The sequence below is a fragment of the Heterodontus francisci genome, chromosome 2, assembly GCF_036365525.1.
Source record: "Heterodontus francisci isolate sHetFra1 chromosome 2, sHetFra1.hap1, whole genome shotgun sequence".
In the NCBI taxonomy this organism is placed as follows: Eukaryota; Metazoa; Chordata; class Chondrichthyes; order Heterodontiformes; family Heterodontidae; genus Heterodontus; species Heterodontus francisci.
In genome coordinates, this window is record NC_090372.1 from 45,976,800 (window position 1) to 46,002,309 (window position 25,510).

The 25,510-nt window shown below is 43.5% G+C and overlaps 1 protein-coding gene across 3 annotated transcripts in view; it reads left to right on the plus strand.

Moving 5' to 3' along the window:
• The window catches only part of LOC137384193 (GMP reductase 1), a 152,776-nt gene that overhangs the window by 77,315 nt on the left and 49,951 nt on the right, over positions 1-25,510 (plus strand). For all 3 annotated transcript variants that reach the window (XM_068057844.1, XM_068057851.1, XM_068057860.1), the window contains 2 exons: positions 9,273-9,379; positions 18,759-18,801. In XM_068057844.1, the coding sequence (XP_067913945.1) occupies positions 9,273-9,379; positions 18,759-18,801 (150 nt within the window). The remainder of the gene's footprint in view (positions 1-9,272; positions 9,380-18,758; positions 18,802-25,510) is intronic.

Genomic DNA, 25,510 nt, shown 5'->3' on the forward strand with positions numbered 1-25,510 from the left:
CCCTGGTGTCAGAGTCAAGGATGTTACTGAGCAGTTGCAGAGCACTCTGAGGGGTGAGGGTGAACAGGCAGAGGTTGTGGTCCATATCCATACCAATGATAGAGATAGAAAGAGGGATGAGGTCCTGCAGGCAGATTTTAGGAAGCTAGGAAGGAGACTAGCAAGCAGGACCTCGAAGGTAGTAATCTCTGGATTACTCCTGGCCTCATGCGCTAGTGAATATAGAAATAGGAGGATATAGCAGATGACTGCGTGGCTGGACAGATGATGCAAGAGGAAGGGCTTTAGACTCCTAGGACATTGGAACCATTTCTGGTGGAGGTGGGACCTATACAGGCCAGACGGATTACACCTCAACAGAACCAGGACCAATCTCCTGGTGGAGCAATTTGCTAGTGTTGTGGATGGTTTAAATTAATTTGACAGGGGATGGGAGCCAGGATGCAGCATTAGAAAGGAGAAACAAGGAATTGGGAGAGGCAGGGTGGCAGTGGAGTAAGGAATAATAAGGTATAAGATGGGATCAGAGTATGAAGGAATGCAATAAGCTCTAAATTACATACCAGAAATAGAGGGTAACCAGTAGGTTAGTAAGAGTGAGGAACTTATTGTCATTAATATTGGCAGAGAAAAAATATTAGAGAAACTTAAGGGACTAAAAGCCAACAAATTCCCAGGACCAGATGGCCTACATCCTAGGGCTGGGACTTTACAAAGCTCCCAACGTCGGTCTCTGTGGTGGGGGCGGGGGGGGCGGGTGCCAGAAGATTGTTCCGGCAGTGGCCCACCACGAAGCCTGATGCCAGGAGGGCTGGGCCCAATCTTCCCGGCAGCGCCGGTGAGGCTCTGTGGCAGCACCCCCCCTTCCTGCTGGGCACATACGAACATATGAAATGGGGCCAGAAGTAGTCCATTCGGCTCCTCAAGCCTACTCCGCCATTCAATAAGATCATGGCTGATATGTGTTTGTGTCTCGAATTCCACATTCCAATCTACTCCCGATAACCTTTGATTCCTTGCCCATCAAGAATCTATCTACCTCCGCCTTAAAAATATTCAATGACTCCGCCTTCACCACCTTCTGAGGCAGAGAGTTCCAAAGTCGCACAACCCTCAGAAAAAAATTTCTCATCTCTGTCCTAAAAGGGCAACTCCTAATTTTAAAACTGTGTCCCCTAGTTCTGAACTCACCCACAAGAGGAAACATCCTTTCCACATCTACCTTATCAAGACCTTATCATTGAAGTCTCCCCTCACTCTTCTAAACTCCAGTGAAAACAAGCCCAGTCTGTCCAACCTTTCCTCATAAGACAACCTGCTCATACCAGGTATCAATCTAGTAAACCTCCTCTGAACTGCCTCCAACGCATTTACATCCTTCCTTAAATAAGGAGACCAAAATTGCACACAGTATTCGAGATGTGGTCTCACTGATGCCCTATATAACTGAAGCATAATATCCTGACTTTATTTTCAATTCCTCTCATAATAAAGGATAGCATTCCATTAGCCTTCTTTATTACTTGCTGTGCCTGCATACTAACTTTTTGTGACTCATGGACTACAAAACCTAGATCCCTCTGCACCTCGGAATTCTGCAATCGTTCTCCGTTTAAATAATACTTTGTTTTTTTTATTCTTCCTGCCAAAGTGAATAACTTCACATTTTCCCACGTTATATTCCATCTGCCAGATTTTTGCCCACTCACTCAACCTATCTATATCGGTCTGCAACCTCCATATGACCTCTTCACAACATACTTTCCTACCTATTTTTGTGTCATCTGCAAATTTAGCTACCATGCCATCGGTCCCCTCATCTAAGTCATTGATAGAAATTGTAAAAAGTTGAGGCCCCAGCACAGACCCCTCCACTTGTCACATCTTGCCAATCAGAAAAGGACCCATTTATGCATTCTCTGTTTTCTGCCAGCCAGCCAATCTTCTATCCATGCTAATATGTTACCCCCTACACCATGAGCTCCTACTTTGTGCAATAACCTTTTATGTGGCACCTTGTCAAATGCCTTCTGGAAATCCAAGTACAGTCAATGGGCTCCCCTTTACCCACAGTGCATGTTACTCCTTCAAAGAACTCCAACAGGTTGGTTAAACATGATTTCCCTTTCACAAAACCATGCTACTCCCGATTACCTTACGTTTTTCGAAGTGCTCAGCTACAACCTCCGTAATGAGCGATTCTAACACCTTCCCACGACAGACATCAAGCTAACTGACCTATAGTTACCTGTTTTCTGCCACCACCCCCCCCCCCCCCCCTCCGAATATTTGCTACTTTCCAGTCTGATGGAATCTTTCCAGAATCGAGTGGATTTTGAAAAATTAACACCAATGCATCTACTACCTCATTAGCCACCTCTTTTAAGACCCTAGGAAGAAGCCCATCAGGACCCAGGGACTTGTCAGCTCACAGCTCCAACAGTTTGCTCAGTACCACTTCCCTGGTGATTGTAATTTCATCAAGTTCCTCTCTTCTTTCCACCTCCTGATTTACAGCTATTACTGGAATGTTTTTTGTATCCTCTTTAGTGAAGACAGAAGCAAAATATTTGTTCATTTCATCTGCCATTTCGTTATTATCTATTAATTCCCCATTCTCACTCTCTGGAGGACCAGCATTCACTTTACTTACTCTTTTCCTTTTTAAATACCTGTAGAAACTCTTGCTATCTGTTTTTACATTTCAAGCTAGCTTCCTCTCGTACTCTAATTTCTTTCTCCTGATTAACCTTTCATTGTTCTCTGCTGTTCTATTCTGACCTGCCACTCATCTTGGTGCAATTATATGCTTTTTCCTGAAGATTGATGCTTTCCTTAGCTTCTTTAGTTAACCACGGATTGTGGGTCTTCCCCTTGGAATTTTTCTTTATAGTAGGAATATACGTATTCTGAGTATTCTGAAATATCCCTTTAAAATGTCTGCCACTGCTTCTCAATTGATCTATCACCTAGCGTAGTAACCCAGTTCACTTCAGCTAGTTCAGCTTTCATGCCCACATAGTTGCCCTTATTTTGGTTTAAAATACTAGTCTTAGACCCACTCTTCACTGTTTCAAACTGGATATAAAATTCAATCATATTGTGGTCGCTGCTAACTAGAGGTACCTTTACTCTGAGGTCATTGATTAATCCTGTCATATTACACAATACCAAGTCTAATATAACCTGTTCTCTGGTTGGTTCCAGAACATGCTACTCTAAGAAACTCTCTCAAAGGCATTCAATGAACTTCTCATCCAAGCTACTATTGCCAATCTGATTTTTCCAGTTTATATGTCGATTAAAATCACCCATGCTTATTGCCGTCCCTTTATCACAAGCACCCAATATTTCTTCTTGTATACTTCATGCTACATTGTGGTTGCTGTTAGGGGGCCTGTAGACCACTCCCCCTAGTGATTTCTTTCCCCTATTTTTCCTCATTTCCACCCAAACCGATTCTACACCCTGATCTCCTGAACCAAGGTCATCTCTAACTATTGCACCAATGCCATCCTTGATTAACAGGGCTACCCCTCCACTATTACCGAGCTTCCTATTCCTCTTGAATGTCATCTACCCCTCAATATGCAATCCTTGTCATCCTGCAGCCACATCTCCATAATGGCTATCTCATCATATTTATTTACTTCAATGTGTGCTATCAGTTGGCCTACTTTGTTTTGAATGTGACATGCATTCAGATACAGAGCCTTTTAGTATTGTCTTTTTGTTATCTTTGTAACATCTAGTCTTGACTGTTGGTGTGGTCTTAGGTTTTTTGCTCTCTGTTCCTTTCTGCCATTTTGACCTTCATTTTCCATATTACTATTCTACTCTCCTGCCTTGACTCTACCTCTTGATTTGCTACATCTACCCAAACTTGATCCCTCTCACTCTATTATAAATGATAAAATCCGCCGTAATTTTTAGTTTATATACTAATGAGTTGATGAAATCTGATTTCGTACATTTAAATAAAATTGACTTTAATCTTACTGTCGGGCTGCGATCTTCTGAATGGCGGCCGGCACTCATGCGCCTTCACTTTCCCGTCTGGGAAAAGCAGGCCCCGCTCTGGTGGGGAAGGGGGACAACTAAAGATTTTTGGGGAGGGGGGACGGGGTCAAATTTACATCATTAGTGTGGGGGTTGGTGGGGAAGGTCGTGTAGAAGTTAAGTGCTTTGGGGTGGGGGAGAGGGCAAATAATTAATTGTTATTGGAGGGGGTGGGAAAGGGGTGGCAGATATTTAAACAGTACGGTTGGAGGGTATACCTTTAAAATTTTACATGAGCTGGCAGGGCTTTAAAAATGGCACCAGCACCTGCGCACCGGCAGCTGATGCCATTGCCGGTGTTGAAGAGCCCACACATTCCATGTGATTGTGGGGCGGGGGCGGAGGGGGGCTGTCCGACCAGCAGATTACCGTGGGCTGCCACGAGGAAGATCACAGCAGCATGTGTGGGCCACCATTTTTATCGCCCACTGGTGCTCTCAGTGGCGGGTGTATAAAATCCAGCCCTAGGGTTCTAAAAGAGGAAGCTGCAGAGATGGTCGATGTACTGGCTATGACTTTCCAAAATTCCCTATATTCTAGAAAGGTCCCAGCAAATTGGAAGTTCGCAAATGTAACACTGCTATTCAAGAAAGGAGGGAGAGAGAAAACAGGGAACTAACTACAGGCCGGTTAGCCAGACATCAGTCATCGGAAAAATGGTGGACTCCTTTATTAAGGAAGTCTTACCAATACAATTAGAAAATCATAGTGTGAACAGAAAGAGTCAACATGGTGTTAAAAAAGGTGTTTAGCAAATTTATTCAAAATTTTTTAAGATATAACTAGTAGGGTAGATAAAAGGGGAGCAGATCGTATATTTTGATTTCTAAGAGGCATACGATAAGGTGCCACACCGACCCGAACCTGACGACATGTGTCTGGTTCGGATCAGGTTGGGCCGCGCTTCCGGGTCCGGCTTTCGGCCTCGGGTCAGGTCGGGCCGGGTCCAGGTCGGACACACACAGTAAGAATTGCAGGTAAGTGTTAAAAGTAAAAAACCTACCTGAGCTGGGAGTCCGGGACGTCAAAGAAGGAAACTCCGAGTCTGCACAGTGAGCGTCTCTATGATGTCATCACGCTCATGCTGCAGCTTCCTGAAGATTGGGAGTCAGAAGGTAAGTAAAGGGAACATTCTGGTGCTCGGGTCGGGCCGGCCACGGGGGGATAATGAAGGGGCTCGGGTCCGGTTTTTTTGTGACTTGAGCAGGCCTTTAACACAAGGTTAATACGCAAGATAAGAGCTCATGGAGTTGAGGGTAGTATTAGCATGGATAGAGGATTGGTTAACTGACAGGAAGCAGAGAGTAGGGGTAAATGGGGTATTTTCAATTTGGCAGGCTGTAACTAGTGGAGTGCTGCAAGGATCAGTGCTGGGCCCTCAGATAAGGAAGGTTTGCTACAATTGTGTACGGCTTTGAGACCACACCTGGAGCACTGTGCGCTAAAGGCCTGCTACCCGACCCGAACCTGACGGGACCCGACGATATGTGTCGGGTTCGGGTCGGTTTGGGCCTCTCTTCCGTGTCCGGCTTTCAGGCTCGGCTCGGGCCGACTCCGGGTCAGGTCGGGCTGGACCGGACACACGCGGTAAGTGCTCTGCTGGTTAAGTGTTAAAAATAAAAAGCTGAGCTGGGAGTCCAAGACGAAACTGAGTCTGCGCAGTGAGCGAGTGACATCACTATGACGTCATCACGCATACACTGGAGCTTCCCAGTTGGAAGGTAAGTAAAGGGATGGCAGGATCAGACTCGGGTCGGGCCGAATGGGGTCAGGCTCGGGGCGAAATTGGAGGGATTCGGGTCTGCTGTGGATTGGTTGGGTTCGGGTCGGGTTCTTTTTCCCGACCTGAGCAGGCCTTTACTGCGCGCAGTTTTGGTCTCAATATCTAAGGAAGGATTTACTTGCACTGGAGGCAATACAGCAAAAGTTCACTAGATTGGTTCCTGGGATGAGAGGCTGACTAAATTGGGCCTATACTCTGGAATTTAGAAAAATGAAACACAAGATTCTGAATGGGCTTGACATGGTAGACCCTGAGAGGTTGTTTCTCCTGGCTGGGAAATCTAGAACATGGGAGTATAGTCTCTCAGTAAGGGATTGATCATTTAGGACTTGATATGAGGTGATATTTCTTCACTCAGAGGGTTGTGAATCTTTGGAATTCTCTACCCCAGATGGTTGTGGATGCCTCATTGTTGAGTATATTCAAGGCTGGGATAGTTAGATAGATTGATTTTTGGTGTCAGGGAATCGGGGGATATAAGATGTGGGCAGTAAAGTGGAGTGAAGGTAGAAGATCAGCCATGATTGTATTGAATGATGGAGCTAGCCCAAGTGGCTGTATGATCTGCTCCTGCTGCTATTTCTTATGTTATATTCTAATTCGGTTTGCAGTGTATGTATATAAATGCACAAAGTGTGGTAAATAAAGTTGGAGAGCTATAGGCGCAGATAGCCACCTGGGAATATGTTGTGATGATAACGGACCTGGTTCAAAAAAGACCGACCTGGGTACTGTCACGAAAATGTGCCATGTTGAATGATGATTTTTTTTAATCCACCAACTGGAAACCTGAATATTAAACTGGTGGAGATGGACTACTCAAACCTTGCAAGCTTCAAACTCTGCCTGCTGATTGTGACCACTGAGGCATATCCCCTGCTGCAGACTGTAGTGTTCAGTGGTTTAGTTGATCTATTTGACTGTATTGGTCTGTTCGCCGATCGATGCTCACTGTGCTTAATTACTTAAGCTTGAGGGTAGAGTAGAGCTAGACAATTTTGCAAAGATTCCGGAAAGAACAGAGACCCCAACTTGAAGGAAATCAGCTGCATTGCTGCCACACAGAGAACCACCGAATCAGCTGTCCACATCTTCAAACTGGAAGCTTTAGGACCACCGAGGGAAAGTCACGCAACCACCGAATTCAACCTGAAGCCAGCTGAATCACCACCCTCCACAAACTCTATACCCCTTTTATTTCTCTTGACTCTAATTCGAACAATCTATCCTTCCCCACTTTGTAACCTATTTGTGTGTGCGAATTTTGGAGCGTATTTTGTTTTACTTACATTGGTTACAATATAATAAAGCTAACCTCTGTCTTTGTTAAACTCGAGAAAACCTGTCTGGCTCTTTTATGATCACGGTGCATAAACAGTTAAACACTCACTGAATTGTCAAGGATATCCGCTTAAAAAAAAAACTGTTGTGGTCAAACAAGGAGAGGGAAAAGAGGGGAGACCTTTGACCCCCTTCTCACCTGATCATAACACAATTAAATATTCCTGGATACAAGGTATTCAGGAAAGATAGGGAAGGAAAGAAAGTGGGGGATGGCACTTTTGATTAAGACCAATATTGTAGTGCTAGAGAGAGAGAATGTCCTGGAGGGGTCACTGACAGAATCCATTTGGTTAGAGTTAAGAAACAATAGAGGTACAATTACACTACTGGCTGTATTCTATTGGCCACCAACTACTAAGAAAGATATAGAGGGGCAAATTTGCAGGGAAATTACAGAGAGGTTCAAAACTGTACAGTAGTGATAATGGGGGACTTCAATTATCTTAATATAGACTGGCATTGTGTTATTGTAAAGGGCAATGAGGGGGATGAGTTTCTGAAGAGTGTTCAGGAGAATTTTGTTTTTCAGTATGTTTCCGGCCCAATGAGAAAGGAAGCATTGCTGGATCTGGTAATGGGGAATAAGGGGGTTAAGTGGATCAAGTGTCAGTAGGGGAACATTTGGGGAACAGCAACCATAGTATCATAAGATTTAGGCTAGGTATGCAAAAGGACATGGAGCAATCCAGAGTAAAAATACTTAATTGGAGGAGGGCCAAATTTCAGTGGGGTAAGAACATAAATTGGAATCATAAATTGGAATCAAAGATTGTTGGGCAAAACTGTAATGGAACAATGCGCTGTCTTTAACGATAAGATAGTTTGGGTACAGTCAAGGTACATTCCCATGAGGGGGAAAGGTAGGACAACCGAAGCCAGAGCTTCCTGGATGATGAAAGAGCGAGCAAGAAAGTAAGATGAAGCAGAAAAAGAGTGCATATGACAGAAAGTTCAGAGAGGAAGTGAAAAAGGAACTAAGAGAGGCAAAGAGACTATGAGAAGAGACTGGCAGCTAACTTAAAAGGGAATCCAAAAGTCTTCTCAAGGCTTATAAATAGTAAAAGGGTAGTAAGAGAATGGGTGGGGCTGATTTAGGCTTTACAAAAGGTGCAATAAAGATTTATGTGAATGGTTCCAGGGATGAGGGACTTCAGTTATGTGGATAGATTGGAGAACGTGGGATTGTTGTTCTTAGAAAAAAGGTTGAAAGGGTATTTGATAGAGATGTTCAAAATTGTGAGGGCTCCAGACAGAGTAGAGAGAGAGAAACTGTTCCCATTGGTGGAAGGACCAAGAAGTATACCAATTTAAGGTGAATGGCAACAGAACTAATGACAGCATGAGGAAAATATTTTTTACGCAGCAAGTGGTTAAGATCTAAAATGTACTGCCTGTGGGGGTATGGTGGAGGCAGATTCAGTTGTTGCTTTCAAAGGGGAATTGGATAAGCACCTGAAGAGAGCATTTTCAGGGCTATGGGGAAAGGGTAAGGAAGTGGGACTAGCTGAGTTGCTCTTGCAGAGAGCCAGCATGGGCACAATGGGCTGAATGGCCTCCTGTGCTGTACAATTTATGCCAGAACAATACTCAATGTACTGATGTATCATGCTTCACCTACTGCTGTCAAATGTCATTGTGGCTCAGTTGGAAATACTCTTGCTGCAGAACCAGAAGGTTGTGGGTTCAAGCCCCACTCCAGGACTAAAACATATAATCTTGGCTGACATTTTGATACAGTTCTACTGCACTGTTGAGATTTTAATATTTTTTTAAATCAAAGCCTTTCTGCAGAGTGAAGTGGATGTTAAAGATCCTATAGCACTATACAAAGCAGGAGTGGGGAGTTCTCAGTGTCTTAGCCAACACTCCTCCCTCAACCAAAATCACCAAAAACAGATTAAATGGCTTTACATTTATCTACTGTTTATGGGACCTTGCTGTGTGCAATTAGTTGCCACCGTTGACCACTTAACAGTGAGTACACTGGTTATAAAGTGTTTTGAGATGTCCTGGGTTTATCATAAGACACTATATAAATGCATGTTTTTTTTTCCTTGTTGAAAACTAGTTTTTTAAACCTCTCTAGGTTCTGTGTGCACGACTCGGATTAAAACTGGAGTTGGCTACCCTCAGCTGAGTGCGGTGATCGAATGTGCCGACTCTGCTCATGGCCTTAAAGGACACATCATCTCTGTGAGTGACTCCCTTAATCATCAGTTACAGCCAATTAACTTAAGGGAGGGCACTTGATAAATTATTCTATTAAATGAAGAGAACTTCATTCTGTTGAATATACTGCATTCAACGGGGGGAGCTATATACAAATCCTAGTTGGATCACTTAGTTGGCTTATGACGAGTCTGCTTATTTTACTTGTTTATGGTATCTTTACATACATTTACTGCTATTTCCTGTTGATAATGAATTCCTTTTTGTTTGGTTCATTGATAAATGCTATTGTTTAGAATCCAGACTAACCACTCTCTCATCTAGTGAGTGACTGATGTTTGAACTGTAGACCCGAATATATTATTAACAATGAGATAACTATTAATTACTGCAGATTACACAAAGAATACATGATGCGAATTACAAGACCTAATGGAATCAAGATTATATTGTAGACTGCAAGGAAGGATGAGCAGTTTGTCACTATCTAAACCCCTTTGTCATATTCCATGAAAGACGGATGATACAGAGTAGTGTGTCATAAGAAAGCATGTAACAGTGTGTTGAGATAATTACATAAAGCCCATGGGTAAAGCTGCTTCTGATACCCGAGATGTGTCACTACCTTGAAACACACTGCCAGATATTTTTTATTTTTTTATTTTAGAGATACAGCACTGAAGCAGGCCCTTCGGTCCACTGGGTCTGTGCCGACCATCAACCACCCATTTATACTAATCCTACACTAATCCCATATTCCTATCACATCCCCACTTGTCCCTATATTCCCCTACCACCTACCTATACTAGGGGCAATTTATAATGGCCAATTTACCTATCAACCTGCAAGTCTTTGGCTGTGGGAGGAAACAGGAGCACCCGGCAAAAACCCACGCAGACACAGGGAGAACTTGCAAACTCCGCACAGGCAGTACCCAGAATTGAACCCAGGTCGCTGGAGCTGTAGGCTGCGGTGCTAACCACTGCGCCACTATGCTGCCCAATCTGTTATAGCCTTACAGTATGGTAATATATAGAATGCAAATTAGGGAGAAACTGGGTGACACACTGGCCTGTCACCTTTCAGACCTGAAATGATGAAAGTCATTTGTTTGATGGCTGAAAGGGTCCTATGTGAAATGAGTTTGGGTAAGGCCTTAATTGGAAATGTTGCTCAGAAATGTCTAAGAGCTGGTGGGTACAGAAAATTGAGAAAATAGAGTACTGTAAGATATATTAAAGATTATGTGCTGGTCCACTAGTCAGATCTGTGAAATTATGGATGAAAGACTGTCTGCATTCAGCTGCTATGCAGCATGTGGCATCTTCAGTGGAACTGAGTTGTACAGGTCATAAACACACTCGTGAATGCTCATGTTGCTATTGAGGCCTTGAGCTCCAATCTTAAAAATGTTATTGCGGTCAGCTTCAACATTCTGGGAGATCTGATGTAGACAACCTTGAGACCGAGCATTTGACCGAGTATGGCGTCAAGACATGGAGTCAATGGGAATCAGAGGGAAAACTCTTTGCTGGTTAGAGTCATACCTAGCGCAAAGGAAGATGGTTGTGGTTGTTGGAGGTCAATCATCTGAGCTTCAGGACATCACTGCAGGAGTTCCTCAGGGTAGTGTCCTAGGCCCAACCATCTTCAGCTGCTTCATCAACGACCTTCCTTCAATCATAAGGTCAGAAGTGAGGATGTTCGCTGATGATTGCACAATGTTCAGCACCATTCGCGACTCCTCAAATACTGAAGCAGTCCGTGTAGAAATGCAGCAAGACCTGGACAATATCCAGGCTTGGGCTGATAAGTGGCAAGTACCATTTGTGCCACACAAGTGCCAGGCAATGACCATTTCCAACAAGAGAGAATCTAACCATCTCCCCTTGACATTCAGTGGCATTACCATTGCTGAATCCCCCACTATCAACATCCTAGAGGCTACCACTGACCAGAAACTGAACTGGAGTAGCCATTATAAATACTGTGGCTACAAGAGCAGGTCAGAGGCTAGGAATCCTGCAGCGAGTAACTCACCTCCTGACTCCCCAAAGCCTGTCCACCATCTACAAGGCACTAGTCAGGAGTGTGATGGAATACTCTCCACTTGTCTGGATGGGTGCAGCTCCAACAACACTCAGGAAGCTCGACACCATCCACGCCAAAGCAGCCTGCTTGATTGGCACATCACCCACAAACATTCACTCCCTCCACCAATGACGCACAGTAGCAGCAGTGTGTGCCATCTACAAGATGCACTGCAGCAACGCACCAAGGCTCCTTCGACAGCACCTTCCAAACCCGCGATCTCTACCACCTTGAAGGACAAGAGCAGCAGATACATGGGAACATCACCACCTGCAAGTTCCCATCCAAGTCACACACCATCCTTACTTGGAACTATATCGCCGTTCCTTCACTGTCGCTGGGTCAAAATCCTGGAACTCCCTTCCTAACAGCACTTTGGGTGCACCTACCTCACACGGATTGCAGTGGTTCAAGAAGGCAGCTCACCACCACCTTCTCAAGGGCAATTAGGGATGGGCAATAAATGCTGGCATAGCCAGTGACGCCCACATCCCATGAATGAATAAAAAACGACATAGATCTTATTGTAAATGTACTAAAGGAACGTCCAGGATCAGGCACATGCCTGTAGTAAGAAGGAATCAGGTGGCTGTCTCAGGATGATACCACACCCAGTCCATGAAATATCTCTGCACAGGTGGTGCCAGAAAGCAACTAGGATCACTTAGCCACAGTAGCATTGGACGTGTTGACTCAAGTACAGAGCTATTTCATTGCATGTCAGGAGATGGTCTAGGGACAGCTGAATTATAGCACACTGACACTGAAACCTTGCAGTCAGCCAGCAGTCACTACTTCTACAAGGGATTGACTTAGAAGTAGTTTAAGTGTCACACACTTCAAAGAAAGGATCAGCACAATGGGGAAACGGTATGGAAAAGAACATTGACAATATTTACACACTGCGCATGATTAAAATAAATACATTATACTTAATTACGACGTAATGATCAGTACTTAATTATACAAAATAATGCAGGATCATGGCAAAAGGGCATTGATGGTAGTCATGAAGTATATGGAAGATGTTTTGGGACAGTTTAGTTTGTAGAGCTACAAAAAAGTCTTAGAAATGGAGCAGCCAAGGCTCCAATTGGAATTCTATATCAATGCCTGATGCACCAACCTTCCAGACTGCTTTTTGTTGTCACCGTTAGGAACATATGAATATTTAGCCAGCTGTGTCTGTTCTGCCATTCAGTGAGATCATGGCTGATCTGTATCTTAGCTCTACCAACTCACCTCTGTTCCATATCCCATATCTTTGACTAGCAAAAATATCTAGATCTCAGGATTAAAATTATTAATTAAGCTAGCATCAAATGCTTTTTGTGGGAGAGATTCCACATTTCCACCACCCTTTGCATGAAGAAGAGTTTGCTAATTTCTATCTGAAATGGTTTGGCTCTGATTGTAAGGTTATGGCCTCTTGTCCTAGACTCCCCCACCAACAGAGAAAGTTCCACATCTATCCTACCAATTCCTTTCAAAATCCTACACATCCCAATCAAATCATCCCTTAACCTCCTATATTCCATGGAATAGATGCTTAGTTTGTGTCATCGTGCCTCATAATTTAACCTTCAGAGCCCTGGTAGCGTTCTGATGGATCTGCACTGCACTGCTTCCAAGGCCAATACTTAAGTTGCAGTGCCCAGAACTGTACAAATACTCCAGATGTGGTTTAACCAGGGTTTTGTATGGCTGTAGCCAAAATTCCCCCCACCCTTTTGTATTCTAGTCCTCTGGTTATAAAGACTAACATTCCATTAACCTTTTTGATTATATTTTGTACATTTTAGTGATCTGTGTACACGGAACCCTAAAAATCTCTTTGAACCTCCGCTGTTCCTAACTTTTCAGCATTTAAATAATACTTAGGATCTATCCCTTTTTGGGCTAAAATAGATTACCTCACATTTAGCTGTGTTGAATTCTGTTTTCCACAGTTTCATCCATTCACTTAATCTGTCAATGTCTTTTTCTAATTTTATGCTCCCTGCTTACTGTACTACAAATGCTGTTGGAGAGTTAATGAGAAATTGTTTTGGACTACAGAGTAGCATATGTTTCCCTACTGTTTAATGTTTGTGCAAGATACATTGATGGGTTGTGCCTTCTGTGCTATTCATCACTGAAGGTCTGTGTAAGCCATTTGAATTTGTTTTTGCCAGGATTAAAACTCAGTGAAAAGCACACCAACTACATTTATATAGCGCTTTTCACAACTGCCAGATGTCAAAGTGAGGAAGTACTTTTGAACAGTAGTGCAACGTAAGAAACGTGCTAACCAATTTGTGCACAGCAAACTCCCACAAACAGCGATGCGATATTGACAGATAATCTGTTTTTGTGATGTTGTTTGAGGGATAAATATTGGCCAGGACACCAGGGCCAACTCTCCTGGTCTTCGAAATAGTGCCATGGAATCTTTTACGTCCACCTGATGGGGCTTCAGTTTAACATCTCATCTGAAAGATGACACCTCCAACAGTGAAGCACTCCCTCAGTACAGCACTGGAGTGTCAGCCTTAATTTTTGTGCTCAAGTCCTAGAGTGGGATTTGAAAGGCATCACACATGCAGTGTGTTCCTTTTTAAAAAGTAGTTATGGACTCTGCTTCAGCGTAGAATTCCACTTTCTAACCGTCCTTTCTAGTCATTTTTAGGCTCTTATCATCTTACAGGCCAATGGATATAATGGGGCTGAAGTTCTTTGGGGGTTCCCGTACTCCCCCGCTGGAGTCCTGGTAGGGGAGTAGTAGAATCCCAAGGAGAACAGCAGAATCTATCACTCCTGCCAGTCCTGTTGTGGTTTTGCTGGAATTTCAGCAGAAAATCAGTGGAATCCCGGTGGAATTTCAGTCCCAATCTATAACTATTTACTACATCATAATACTTTATAATCTTGATGCTGTCCTTCAGATCTCCCCTCAATCTGATCAGCTCTAGTGAAAATAATCCTATCATCTCAAGAATTTCTTCATAAATGTAACCACTCATCTCCAGTAACATCCTAGTTAATATACACTTTATCTTTCCCATTTTTATATCCTTCTATAGACTGTACTCCAACTGTGGCCTAGGTTCATGTACAAGTTCAACTTTACCTCTTTGCTTGCTCTAGTTACCACCGTTATGCTCTTACTTGCTTTTACTACGAACTTTACCAATCTGCATATCTGCACACCCGAGACCCCTTCTACTCTGTTCAATTTAAAATCGTACTATTGAAGTCTATTTTCTTTCCCTATTCTTACTTCCAAAAGGGACTTATTTACATTTTTCTATATTGAACTGCATCTGCCACATACCACGATATTGCCAGCAGTGGTGAGGCCTCTTGGCGGCCCACCCCGCCGCTCAGCGACGGGACCCCCATTTACATATTCAAATAATTTTAAATGAATGCATTAATTATACTTACTCCTGTCCCACTGCGATCTTCCTGCCGCTGGCTGGCACTCCCACACCTTCGGATCCCGTCTGGGGAAACGAGGCAGAACACTGGTGGGAGGGGCGGGGAGGTAGGTTTCTCAGGGCCGGGGTGGGGGGGGGGGGGCAACAGGGTCAAAGTGACATCATTGGTGTAGGGGATGGTGGGAAGGGTTTTTGGTTAAAATTTATGCACTTTTGGGGGGGTGGGGGGAAAGGTCAGGTGGACAAGGTAAATATTTTGGAGGGGAAGAGGGCAAGTTATTTTATTTTTATTGGGGGGTGGGAGAGGGGCAAAATAAGTGTATTTAATTTTAGCTTTAGCTCTAAATATTTAAATTTAAGGGTAGGGCTCAAAGCCCTTTAAAAATGGTGTCAGTGCCTGTGCACAGGCAGCTGACACCATTGCCGATGATGGACAGCCCGCCCCCTCCACATGATCGGGGGTGGGGGGAACCCGCCCCGGCTATTTAAATGAGCTGCCGCACTTAGGATTGCGACGGCTCCGCAACGTGCAGGCCGCCATTGTTTTTGCAGGCTTCTAAAATTCAGCCTGTTGTGTTCTGAGGCTTGCAAGTACAGACCTATGAATCTGTGTCTGAATTCCTCCCAACAAACTCCCACAGTGCAATCCCATGAGGGAGAAATGTAGGACAAACAAAGCTAGAGCTCCCTGGATGACAAAAGAGGTAGAGAGTAGATGAAACAGAAAAAAGGCTGCAACGCATATGTCAAACTGATGATACAAGTGAGAACCAGGTTGAATGTCGAAAGTTTAGAGGGTAAGTGAAAAAAGAAATAAGAGAAACAAAGAGAGAGTATGAGAAGAGACTGGCAGATAATGTAAAGGGAATCCGAAAGTCTTTTATAGGAGGAGTGGGGCCGATTAGAGACCAAAAAGGGGATATATGTTGGAGATACAGGGCAAGGCTGAGGTACCAAATCAGTACTTTGCATCTGTATTTTACCAAGGGAGAAGATTCTGCCAAAGTCATAGTGAAAGAGGAGGTAAAAACAGAAAGTGCTGGAAATACTCAGCAAGTCTGGCTGCATCTGTGGAGAGTGGAGCAGCGTTAACTTTTCAGGTCTGCGACCTTTCATCAGAACTGGTAAAGATTAGAAATGTAATAGGTTTTAAGCAAGTGAATCTGGGGCAGGGGAAGAGAACAAAAGGAAAGGTGTGTGGTAGGGCAGAGGGTAGGAGAGATTAAATGACAAAGGTGTTTTGGGACAAAGGCAAAGGGAGTGCTAATGGTGTGGTGAAAGACAAAACATTAGTCCAAAGAGAGTGTTAATGACAGAATAATGAACAACTCTGTTCAAAAGCACAAACATGAAAAAACAAGTTTAAGACAGGCACATGGTTAAAAAATAAAAATAAAATAATAAAAAAGCCACTCATACTCTGAAACTATTGAACTCAATGTTGAGGCTGGAAGGCTGTAGAGTGCCTAATTGGAAAATGAGGTGTTGCTCCTTGAGCTTGCATTGCTGTTTACTAAAACACTGCAGCAGGCTGAGGACAGAAATGTGGGCACGGGAGCAGGGTGGTGAATTGAAATGGCAAGCAACCGGAAGCTCGGGGTCATGCTCGCGGACTGAGTGGAGGTGTTATGCAAAGTGGTCACTCAGTCTGCGTTTGGTCTTCCCAATGTACAGGAGACCACATTGTGAGCAGTGAATACAGTACAAGTATGTAGCTGTTTCACCTGGAAGGAGTGTTTGGGGCCCTGGATGGTGAGGAGAGGAGGTAGTAAAAGGGCAGGTATTACACCTGCGATTGCATGGGAAGGGGACTAGGTATTGGGGTTAATGGAGGAGTGAACCAGGGTGTCGCGGAGGAAACGATCCCTTAAGAATGCTGACGGGAGGGGAAGATGTGTTTAGTGGTGGCATCACGCTGGAGATGGTGGAAATGGCGGAAGATGATCCTTTTGGATGTGGAGGCTGGAGGGGTGGAAAGTGAGGACAAGGGTAACCCTGTCGCGGTTCTGGGAGGGAGGGGAAGGGGTGAGGGCAGAAGTGCAGAAATGGCTCGTACATGGTTGAGGGCCCTGTCAATCACAGTGGGGGAGAATCCTCGGTTGAGGAACAAGGAAGACATATCAGAACCGCTGTCGTAGAAGGTCGCATCATCGCAACAGATGCGTCGGAGATGGAGAAACTGGGAGAATGGAATGGAGTCCTTACAGGAAGCCAGGTTTGAGCAAATGTAGTCAAGGTAGCCATGGGATTCGGTGGGCTTATAATGAATATTAGTGGACAGCCTATCCCCAGAGATGGAGACAGAGAAGTTGAGGAAGGGAAGTGTTGGAGATAGACCATGTAAAGGTGAGAGAAGGGTGGAAATTGGAAGCAAAGTTGGTGAGGTTTTCCAGTTCCGGGCGAGAGCAGGAAACGGCACCGATACAGTCATCAATGTACCGGAAAAAGAGTTGGGGGAGGGGGATTGAGTAGGACTGAAACAAGGAATGTTCGACATATCCCACAAATAGACAGGCATAACTAGGACCCGTGTGGGTACCCATAGCAACACTTTTTATTTGAAGGAAGTGAATGGAGTTGAAGGAGAAGTTGTTCAATATGAGAACAGGTTTAGTCAGGCAGGGGGTGGTGGATGGGGACTGATCGGGCCTCTGTTCAAGGAACGGAGAGCCCTCAGACCGTCCTGGTGGGGGATGGAGGTGGAGAGAGATTGGACGTCCATAGTGAAGAGGCCAGGAAACTGGAAATTGTCGAAATGACGTAGGGTGTCAGAAGAGTCACAGATGTAGGTGGGAAGAGATTGGACCAGGGGAGAAAAGATAGTGAAGATTGGAAGAAATAAGTTCAGTGGGGCTGGAACAGGCTGAAATGATGGGCGTCTGGTTGGCAGCTCTGCAAGACCAGGACCTCCGGCGGCAGGGTCCAAAATCATACTGTTCAGTTAAGTGCCTGATTGGCACTAAATCCGGCAGGCCTTCTGTACAAGAGCTGACGCAGGGATCTTGGCATCAATTTCCCCAACGTTGAGACCCCCACTGCCAGCACAAAATTCCACCCAATGTCTCAGGTAACTGCTTAAGAGTTCTTAACGCCAGAAATGGGGACTATCACCCCTCCCTCCCCACCTGCGCTTCCCTCACTACAACCCTGACCATAATCTTGCGGTTGAAACAATGAATGATGTTCCAGTTACTTGGACATTCTCAGTGACCGAGTACAACTGCCAGTGGAAGGATTAGGAAATCTGTGGTCTCACTGAACCTCTTTATACTTAATTGGATTATACATCTCAACTTTTCAGCCTCTCGTGTAATGCTGAGCAGTGTAGAGGCCTCGTTCTGTGCTTAATATATTAACAAAAATCTGAAGCCTGTTAAAATTGAAAGGCACTTGGGTCCATAGGTTAAAAACAAATTGAGTCTCGTGTGTTTAAAAAATCTTATTGCATAGTACAGCAGTCAGACCAGTACTAATGATGGAAGTAAAGGTCTAGAAAACAATAATCTGGAACATATAGGTAGGAATGGTCACAGGTTTCTAGCCTACCATCTGTTAGGGCACAGGTATCACTGTGACTGATTTAGATTACCAATTGTCTGTGGTATATAAAGAAACAGAGCTATGTTTTTCACATTGTATCCGTAAGGCTTAACACACCACGCATCTAACCAACTAAGTATTTACTGGGGACTCGAGATAATTAATTTTTAAAAATTACAATTAATAAGTCTGTATTTTTCAAGAATTAAAGATGTTCAGTTCAGTGTGAATTCATAATTTTAGCAAAAGTTTCTTTCAGATTTTTCTGTGGTAAACTAATTATTCTACAACTTCAGTGATGTTCATATGTTTTTGTTGCTAATTCTGATCTGCCAATTTTGTTTTTCTGTAGGATGGTGGTTGCAGTTGCCCAGGTGATGTTGCCAAAGCCTTTGGTAAGTTTTCAAATATAATGTCTCTCTCATATTTGCAAGAGTATGTCTATTGGGAATTGCTTTGTCTGTTGTATTTGTTTTTCTTACAGTAAGTGAATAGAAGAGGTCACAAAGGGGATCCGACTGTCAACATTGACATTTTGGCGGGTTGCAGTTATCAATTAATTAGTACCAATAATGGAAAAAAAGACCAGATTGACATATAGAATTACATAATATTTACAGCATAGAAACAGGCCATTTGGCCCAACTGGTCTGTGCTGGTGTTTATTCTTCACATGAGGCTCCTCCCACTCTGCTTCATCTAACTCTATCAGCATAATCTATTCCTTTGCTCCTCAGGTACTTACCTAGTTTCCCCTTAAATGCATCCAGGCTACTCGTCTCAACTACTCACTGTGGAAGTGAGTTCCATATTCTAACCACTCACAGTGGCATAACATTTCCATTCCCACTCCATTCTGGATCGACCAGTACAGTCTAGCATTGCTCCCTCAACACAAGGAATCTTTGTCTACACCCTGTAGATATTCCAGATAATGTCTTTCTGAATGCCTGACAGCTAATGTGTGTGTGCAGGGCCACTAGCAGAACAGCATTTTGTATTCAGTACAGGATATTGGAAGAGGCAAGAGTGCTTATTTTTCAATGATTGCTGACTACTCCCATCTATGGATACCATGCATCATACTAATCTGGTTCAGAGGCTTCAGCAGAAGTTTCATCTCACAGGGATTGGTTAAGACTGGAATGAAATGATTCAACCAGGATTATTTCTCAATCGTACCAGAAGTTACCCATATTCTAAGGTATAAATTAGAGGAATACCCTGCATTGCAGTAACTTAAGTAGTAAGTAGCAGGGATTTCAAAGAATGTCTTGCCTGGGAAACCTTCTTGCCTTCTTTGAGGAAGTTACAGATTATAGTAGAACTACCTACATTGCTGTTTAAGACTTTCAGAAAGTTTTCAACGATGTTTCAAATGTAAGACTTTTTATTAGTTTAAAAATCATAGCAATGCAGAATGGAACAGGCCTGGATGTCAATGGAGAATTTCCCAGAAATTTTTTTAAAATCTGCCATAGGTTATTTTTTTGCCTGCCCAAAGATTTAACGTTAGAAAGAAAGAACGTGCATTTACGCAGCACCACATCCCAAAGTATTTTTCAGCTAGTGAGTTACTTTTGAAATGTAGTCATTGTTGTTATGTAGGCATAAATTGCAGCCAATTTGTGTACAGCAAGTCTCACCAACAGCAATGAGATGAATAGAGTTAATCTGTTTTGTTTGTGTTGAGTGGTGAATGTTGGCCATGATATCTGGAGAACTAGTCTCTTTGAATAATGACTGAGTTTTTTTTCAACTAGTGGCTGGGGGAAGGTGGTACATATGGGGTTGCACCGTCTAATGGGTAGAGTGAGCATGCCTGGGCCTTTCTCACTTTTGCTTTTAATAAACAAGTCAGGCAATAGGAAAAATCATTGGAGTTGAATGCTATGATGAGAGTGTTAATGGGTCAAATTCCTTTTTTAAAAAATCCCTTATTTTTGTAAAGCTACAAAGTAGCGAAATCAGTAGCACTTTTCACCCCCCCACCCCCACCTCCCCCAGGCAACACTGTCTTTCCAATGAGACCATAAACCAGGGGCCCATTTGCCCTCTCAGGTGGATGTAAAATGTACCATGGGACTATTCGAACAGAAGGGAAGTTCTTCCTGGAATCCTGGCCAATATATAGCTCTCAACCAACATCATAGAAACAGTCTATATGGTCACTGTCAAATTGCTGTTTGTGGGACCTTTCCATATATTACATCAGTGATTGGACTTTGAAAGTACTTCACTGGCTGAAAAGTGCTTTTTGGATGTCCAAAGGCCATGAAAGGCCCCAAACAAATGAAAGTCTTTCTTTCACTAGCTTTACCAAATCATGATTTTGTCATTCATGAGTTATGCAGTCAAGTTGACTAGTGGGCAAAAGACAATGGGGAAAAGGAGAGGGGAAATCTGGTGAGTCACCGTCACCTGTTATATCATTTAGATTTTACTGTACCTTGTAATTTGTACAAATTGGAGTAAATCAGTAAATTTAAGGGGGAAAGGAAATTTCAGTATATAAGAACATAAGAGAATAAGGAATAGGAGCAGGAGTGGATCATACAGCCCCTTGAGCCTGCTCTGCCATTCAATACGCTGATGGCTGATCTTCAGCAACTTCACTTTCTCACCTGCTCCCATTTCCCTTGATTCCCTGAGACACCAAAAATCTATCTCAGCCTTAAATATATCCAACGATGGATCATCCACAACCCTCTGGGGTAGACAATTCCCAAGATTTATAAACCTTTGATTTCTCATCTCAGTCCGAAATGATTGGCCCCTTATCCTGAGACTGTGCCCCCATGTTCTAGATTCCCCAGTCAGGGAAAACTACCTCTGTGTCTACCCTGTCAAGCCCCTTCAGAATCTTGTATGTTTCAATGAGATTACCTCTCATTCTTTTAAACTCCAGAGAATATAGCCCCAATTTACTCAGCCCCTCATTATAGACAACTCTTTCATCCCAGCGACCATCCCAATGAACCTTCGCTGTACCATCATCAATTCAAGTATTTACTTACTTAAATGTGGAGACCAAAACTACGCTCAGTAAGCCAAGTGTGGTCCCACCAAAGCCCTGTACAATTGTAGCAAGACTCATTTTATTCTTGTACTCCAATCCCCTTACAATAAAGGCCAATGTGCTATTTGCCTTCCTAATTGCTTGCTGTACCTGCATGCTAACTTTGTGTTCCATGCACAAGTGTGCCCAATTCCCTCTGAATATCAACATGTACAAGTTTCTTGCCTTATAAAAATATTCTGCTTTTCTGTTATTACTGCCAAAGTGCATACTACTAAAGGGTAATAACCTCACACTTCCCCACATTATACTCCATCTGTCAACTTGTTGTCCACTCACTTAACCTGTCTATATGTCTTTGCAGCCTCTGTGTCCTCCTCACAGCTTGCATTCCTACCTAGCTTTGTATCATCAGTGAACTTATATACATTACTCTCTGCCGCTTCTAAGTCATGAATACAGATTGTACATAGCTGCAGTCCCAACATCGATCCTTGTGGCACTCCACTAGTTACAGCCTGTCAACTTGAAAATGTCTCTGCTTCCTGTCTGTTAACCAATCCTCTATCCATGCTAATATATTACCCCCAACTCCATGAGCCATTATCTGTGTATTAACTTTTTGTGTGGAAACTTGTTGAATGTCTTTTGGAAATCCAAGTATACTACACCTGGTTCCCCTTTACTAGCTACATCCTCAAAAAACTTCAATAAATTTGTGAGACACATAAGAACGTAAGAAATTGGAGCAGGAATAGGCCATTTGGTCCCTCGAGCCTGTTCCGCCATCCAATAAGATCATGGCTTACCTGTGGCCTTAACTCCACTTTCCTGCCTGCCACCAGCAACCCTTCACTATAAGAACCCTTTCGTAAAACCATATTGATTTTGTCTGATCATGCTATTATTTTCTAAGTGCAGTATTAAGACTTCCTTAATAATAGATTCCAGATCTTTCCCGATGACTGATGTCAGGCTAACTGGCCCGTAGTTCCCTTTCTTCTCTCTTCGTCCCTTCTTGAATAACGGTGTTACATTTGCTAACTTCTAATCCACTGGGATCGTTCTAGAATCTAGGGAATTTTGGAAATTCTTAACCTCTGTATCCGCTATCTCTGCAGCTACCTCTTTTAGAACCTTATGATGTAGGCCATCAGGTCCGAGGGATTTGTTGGATTTTAGTCCCTTAAGTTTTTCCAGTACTTCTCCGCTGATATCAATTACCTTAATTTCCTCACTTTTATTAGCTCCTAGGTTACCTTCTATTGTTGGCATGTAACTTGTGTCTTCTACTGTGAGGACAGACACAAAATATTTGTTCAATGTGTCTGCCATTTCCTCATTTCCCATGATAATTTCTCCTATCTCTGCCTCCAAGGGACCAATGTTTACTTTAGCTACTCTCCTTCTTATATACTTGTAAAAGCTCTTATAATCTGTTTTTATATTCCTGGCTAGTTTACCCTCATATTCTATGTTTTCCCTTTTTATCAACTTTTTGGTGCCCTTTGCTATTTCTAAAACACTCCCAATCCTCAGGCTTACTACTATTCTTTGCAACATTATGTGCCTCTTAATCTAATACTATTTTTAACTGCCTTAGTAAGTCATGGATAGATCTTTCTTGCTGAGGTTCTTTTTTTTTAATGGAATGTATTTTTATTGAACATTTTGAATTGTTTCTTTAAATGTTTCTTGCTGTTTATTTACCGCAATAACTTTTTATTCTATTTACCCAATCAACCATAGCCAGTACTCCCCTCATACCTAAGTAATTGGCTTTTTTTAAGTTTAAGATTAATGTTTAGGACTGGAGTATGTCACTTTAAAACTTAGTATGAAACTAATTTGTATTCTGATCACTTTTTCCAAGTTCATCTTTTGCTATGAGATTACTAATTAACCCTGCCTCATTTACTAGATCTAAAATAGCTTTATCCCTTGTTGGTTCCACAATGTATTGCTCCAGGAAACTCTTCCTGAAAAAGATTAATTGCTAGAAAAGGGCAGTTAATAATTTCAGGATATTTACAAGGCATCATTTAACATCAACCGTAATTCTGCCAAAAAGGATTATTTTTTTATTCATTTTTGGGATGTGAGTGTCGCAGACAAGGTTAGCATTTATTGCCAATACCTAATTGTCCTTGAGAACATAGAAACATAGAAAATAGGAGCAGGAGGCGGCCATTTGGCCCTTCGAGCCTGCTCCGCCATTCATTATGAACATGGCTAATCATCCAACTCAGTAGCCTGTTCCGGCTTTCACCCCAATCCCTTTGATCCCTTTAGACCCAAGAGCTATATCTAACTCCTTTTTGAAAACATTCAATGTTTTGGCCTCAACTGCTTTCTGTGGTAACGAATTCCACAGGCTTACCACTCTCTGGGTGAAGAAATTTCTCATCTCAGTCCTGAAAGGTTTACCTGAAAGGTGAGCCACCTTCTTGAAATGCTGCAGTCCATGTGATGTAGGTACACCCACAGTGCTGTTTGGGAGGGAGTTCTGGGATTGTGACCCAGTGACAGTGAAGGAGTGGCAATATATTTCCAAGTAAGGATGGTGTGTGACTTGGAGTGAAACTTGCAGGTGGTGGTGTTCCCATGCTTCTGCTACCCTCGCTCTTCAGTAGCGGTTACAGTTTGGAAGGTGCTGTCAAAGGAGACTTGCAAGTTGCTGCTTATAGCTGGTCCACACTGCTGCCACTGTGTGCCAAGTGGTGGAGGGAGTGAATGTTTAATGTGGTGGATAGGGTGCTGATCAAGTAGGCTGTTTTGTCCTGGATGGTGTTGATCTTCTTGAGTGTTGTTGGAGTTGTACTCATCCGGGCAAGTGAAGAGTATTCCATCACACTCCTTATTTGTAGATTGTGGACAGGCTTTGGGGAGTCAGCTGATGAGTTACTGCCACAGAATTCCAAGCTTGTGCCATGTTCTTGTGGCCACAGTATTTATATGGCTGGTTCACTAATGTCCTTTAGGAAGGAAATCTGTTGTCCTTACCTGGTCTGGCCTACATGTGACTCCAGACCCACAGCAATGTGGTTGACTCTTAAATGCCCTCCGAAATGGCCTCGCAAGCCACTCAGTTGTATCTAACCGCTACAAAGTCAATAAAACAGAATGAAACCAGACGGACCACCCAGCATTGACCTAGGTACCGGAAACGACAACGGCAAACCCAGCCCTGTCGACCCTGCAAAGTCCTCCTTACTAACATCTGGGGGCTTGTGCCAAAGTTGGGAGAGCTGTCCTACAGACTAGTCAAGCAACAGCCTGACACAGTCATACTCACAGAATCATACCTTACAGACAATGTCCCAGACACTGCCATCACCATCCCCGGGTATGTCCTGTCCCACCGGCAGTACAGACCCAGCAGAGGTGGTGGCACAGTGGTATACAGTCGGGAGGGAGTTGCCCTGGGAGTCCTCAACAACGATTGCGGACTCCATGAAGTCTCATAGCATCAGGTCAAACATAGGCAAGGAAACCTCCTGCTGATTACCACCTACTGCCCTCCCTCAGCTGATGAATCAGTACTCCTCCATGTTGATCACCACTTGGCAAAACAGCCTACTTGAAGCACTGAGGGTGACAAGGGCGCAGAATGTACTTTGGGTGGGGGACTTCAATGTGCATCACCAAGAGTGGCTCGGTAGCACCACTACTGACCTGGCCGAGTCCTAAAGGACATAGCTGCTAGGCTGGGTATGTGCCAGGTGGTGAGGGAACCAACAAGAGGGAAAAACATACTTGACCTCATCCTCACCAGTTTGCCTGCCGTTGATGCATCTGTCCATGACAGTATTGGTAGGAGTGACCAACCCCCCCCCCCCCCAGTCCTTGTGGAGACGAAGTCCCGCAAACACAGTGAGGGTACCCTCCAATGTGTTGTGTGGCACTACCACCATGCTAAATGGGATAGATTTCAAACCGATCTAGCAATGCAAAACTGGGCATCCATAAGAACAAGAAACAGGAGTAGGCAATACAGCCCCTCGAGCCTGCTCCGCCATTCAGTACGATCATGGCTGATCTCATCTCGGCCTCAACTCCACTTTCCTGCCCATTCTCCATAACCC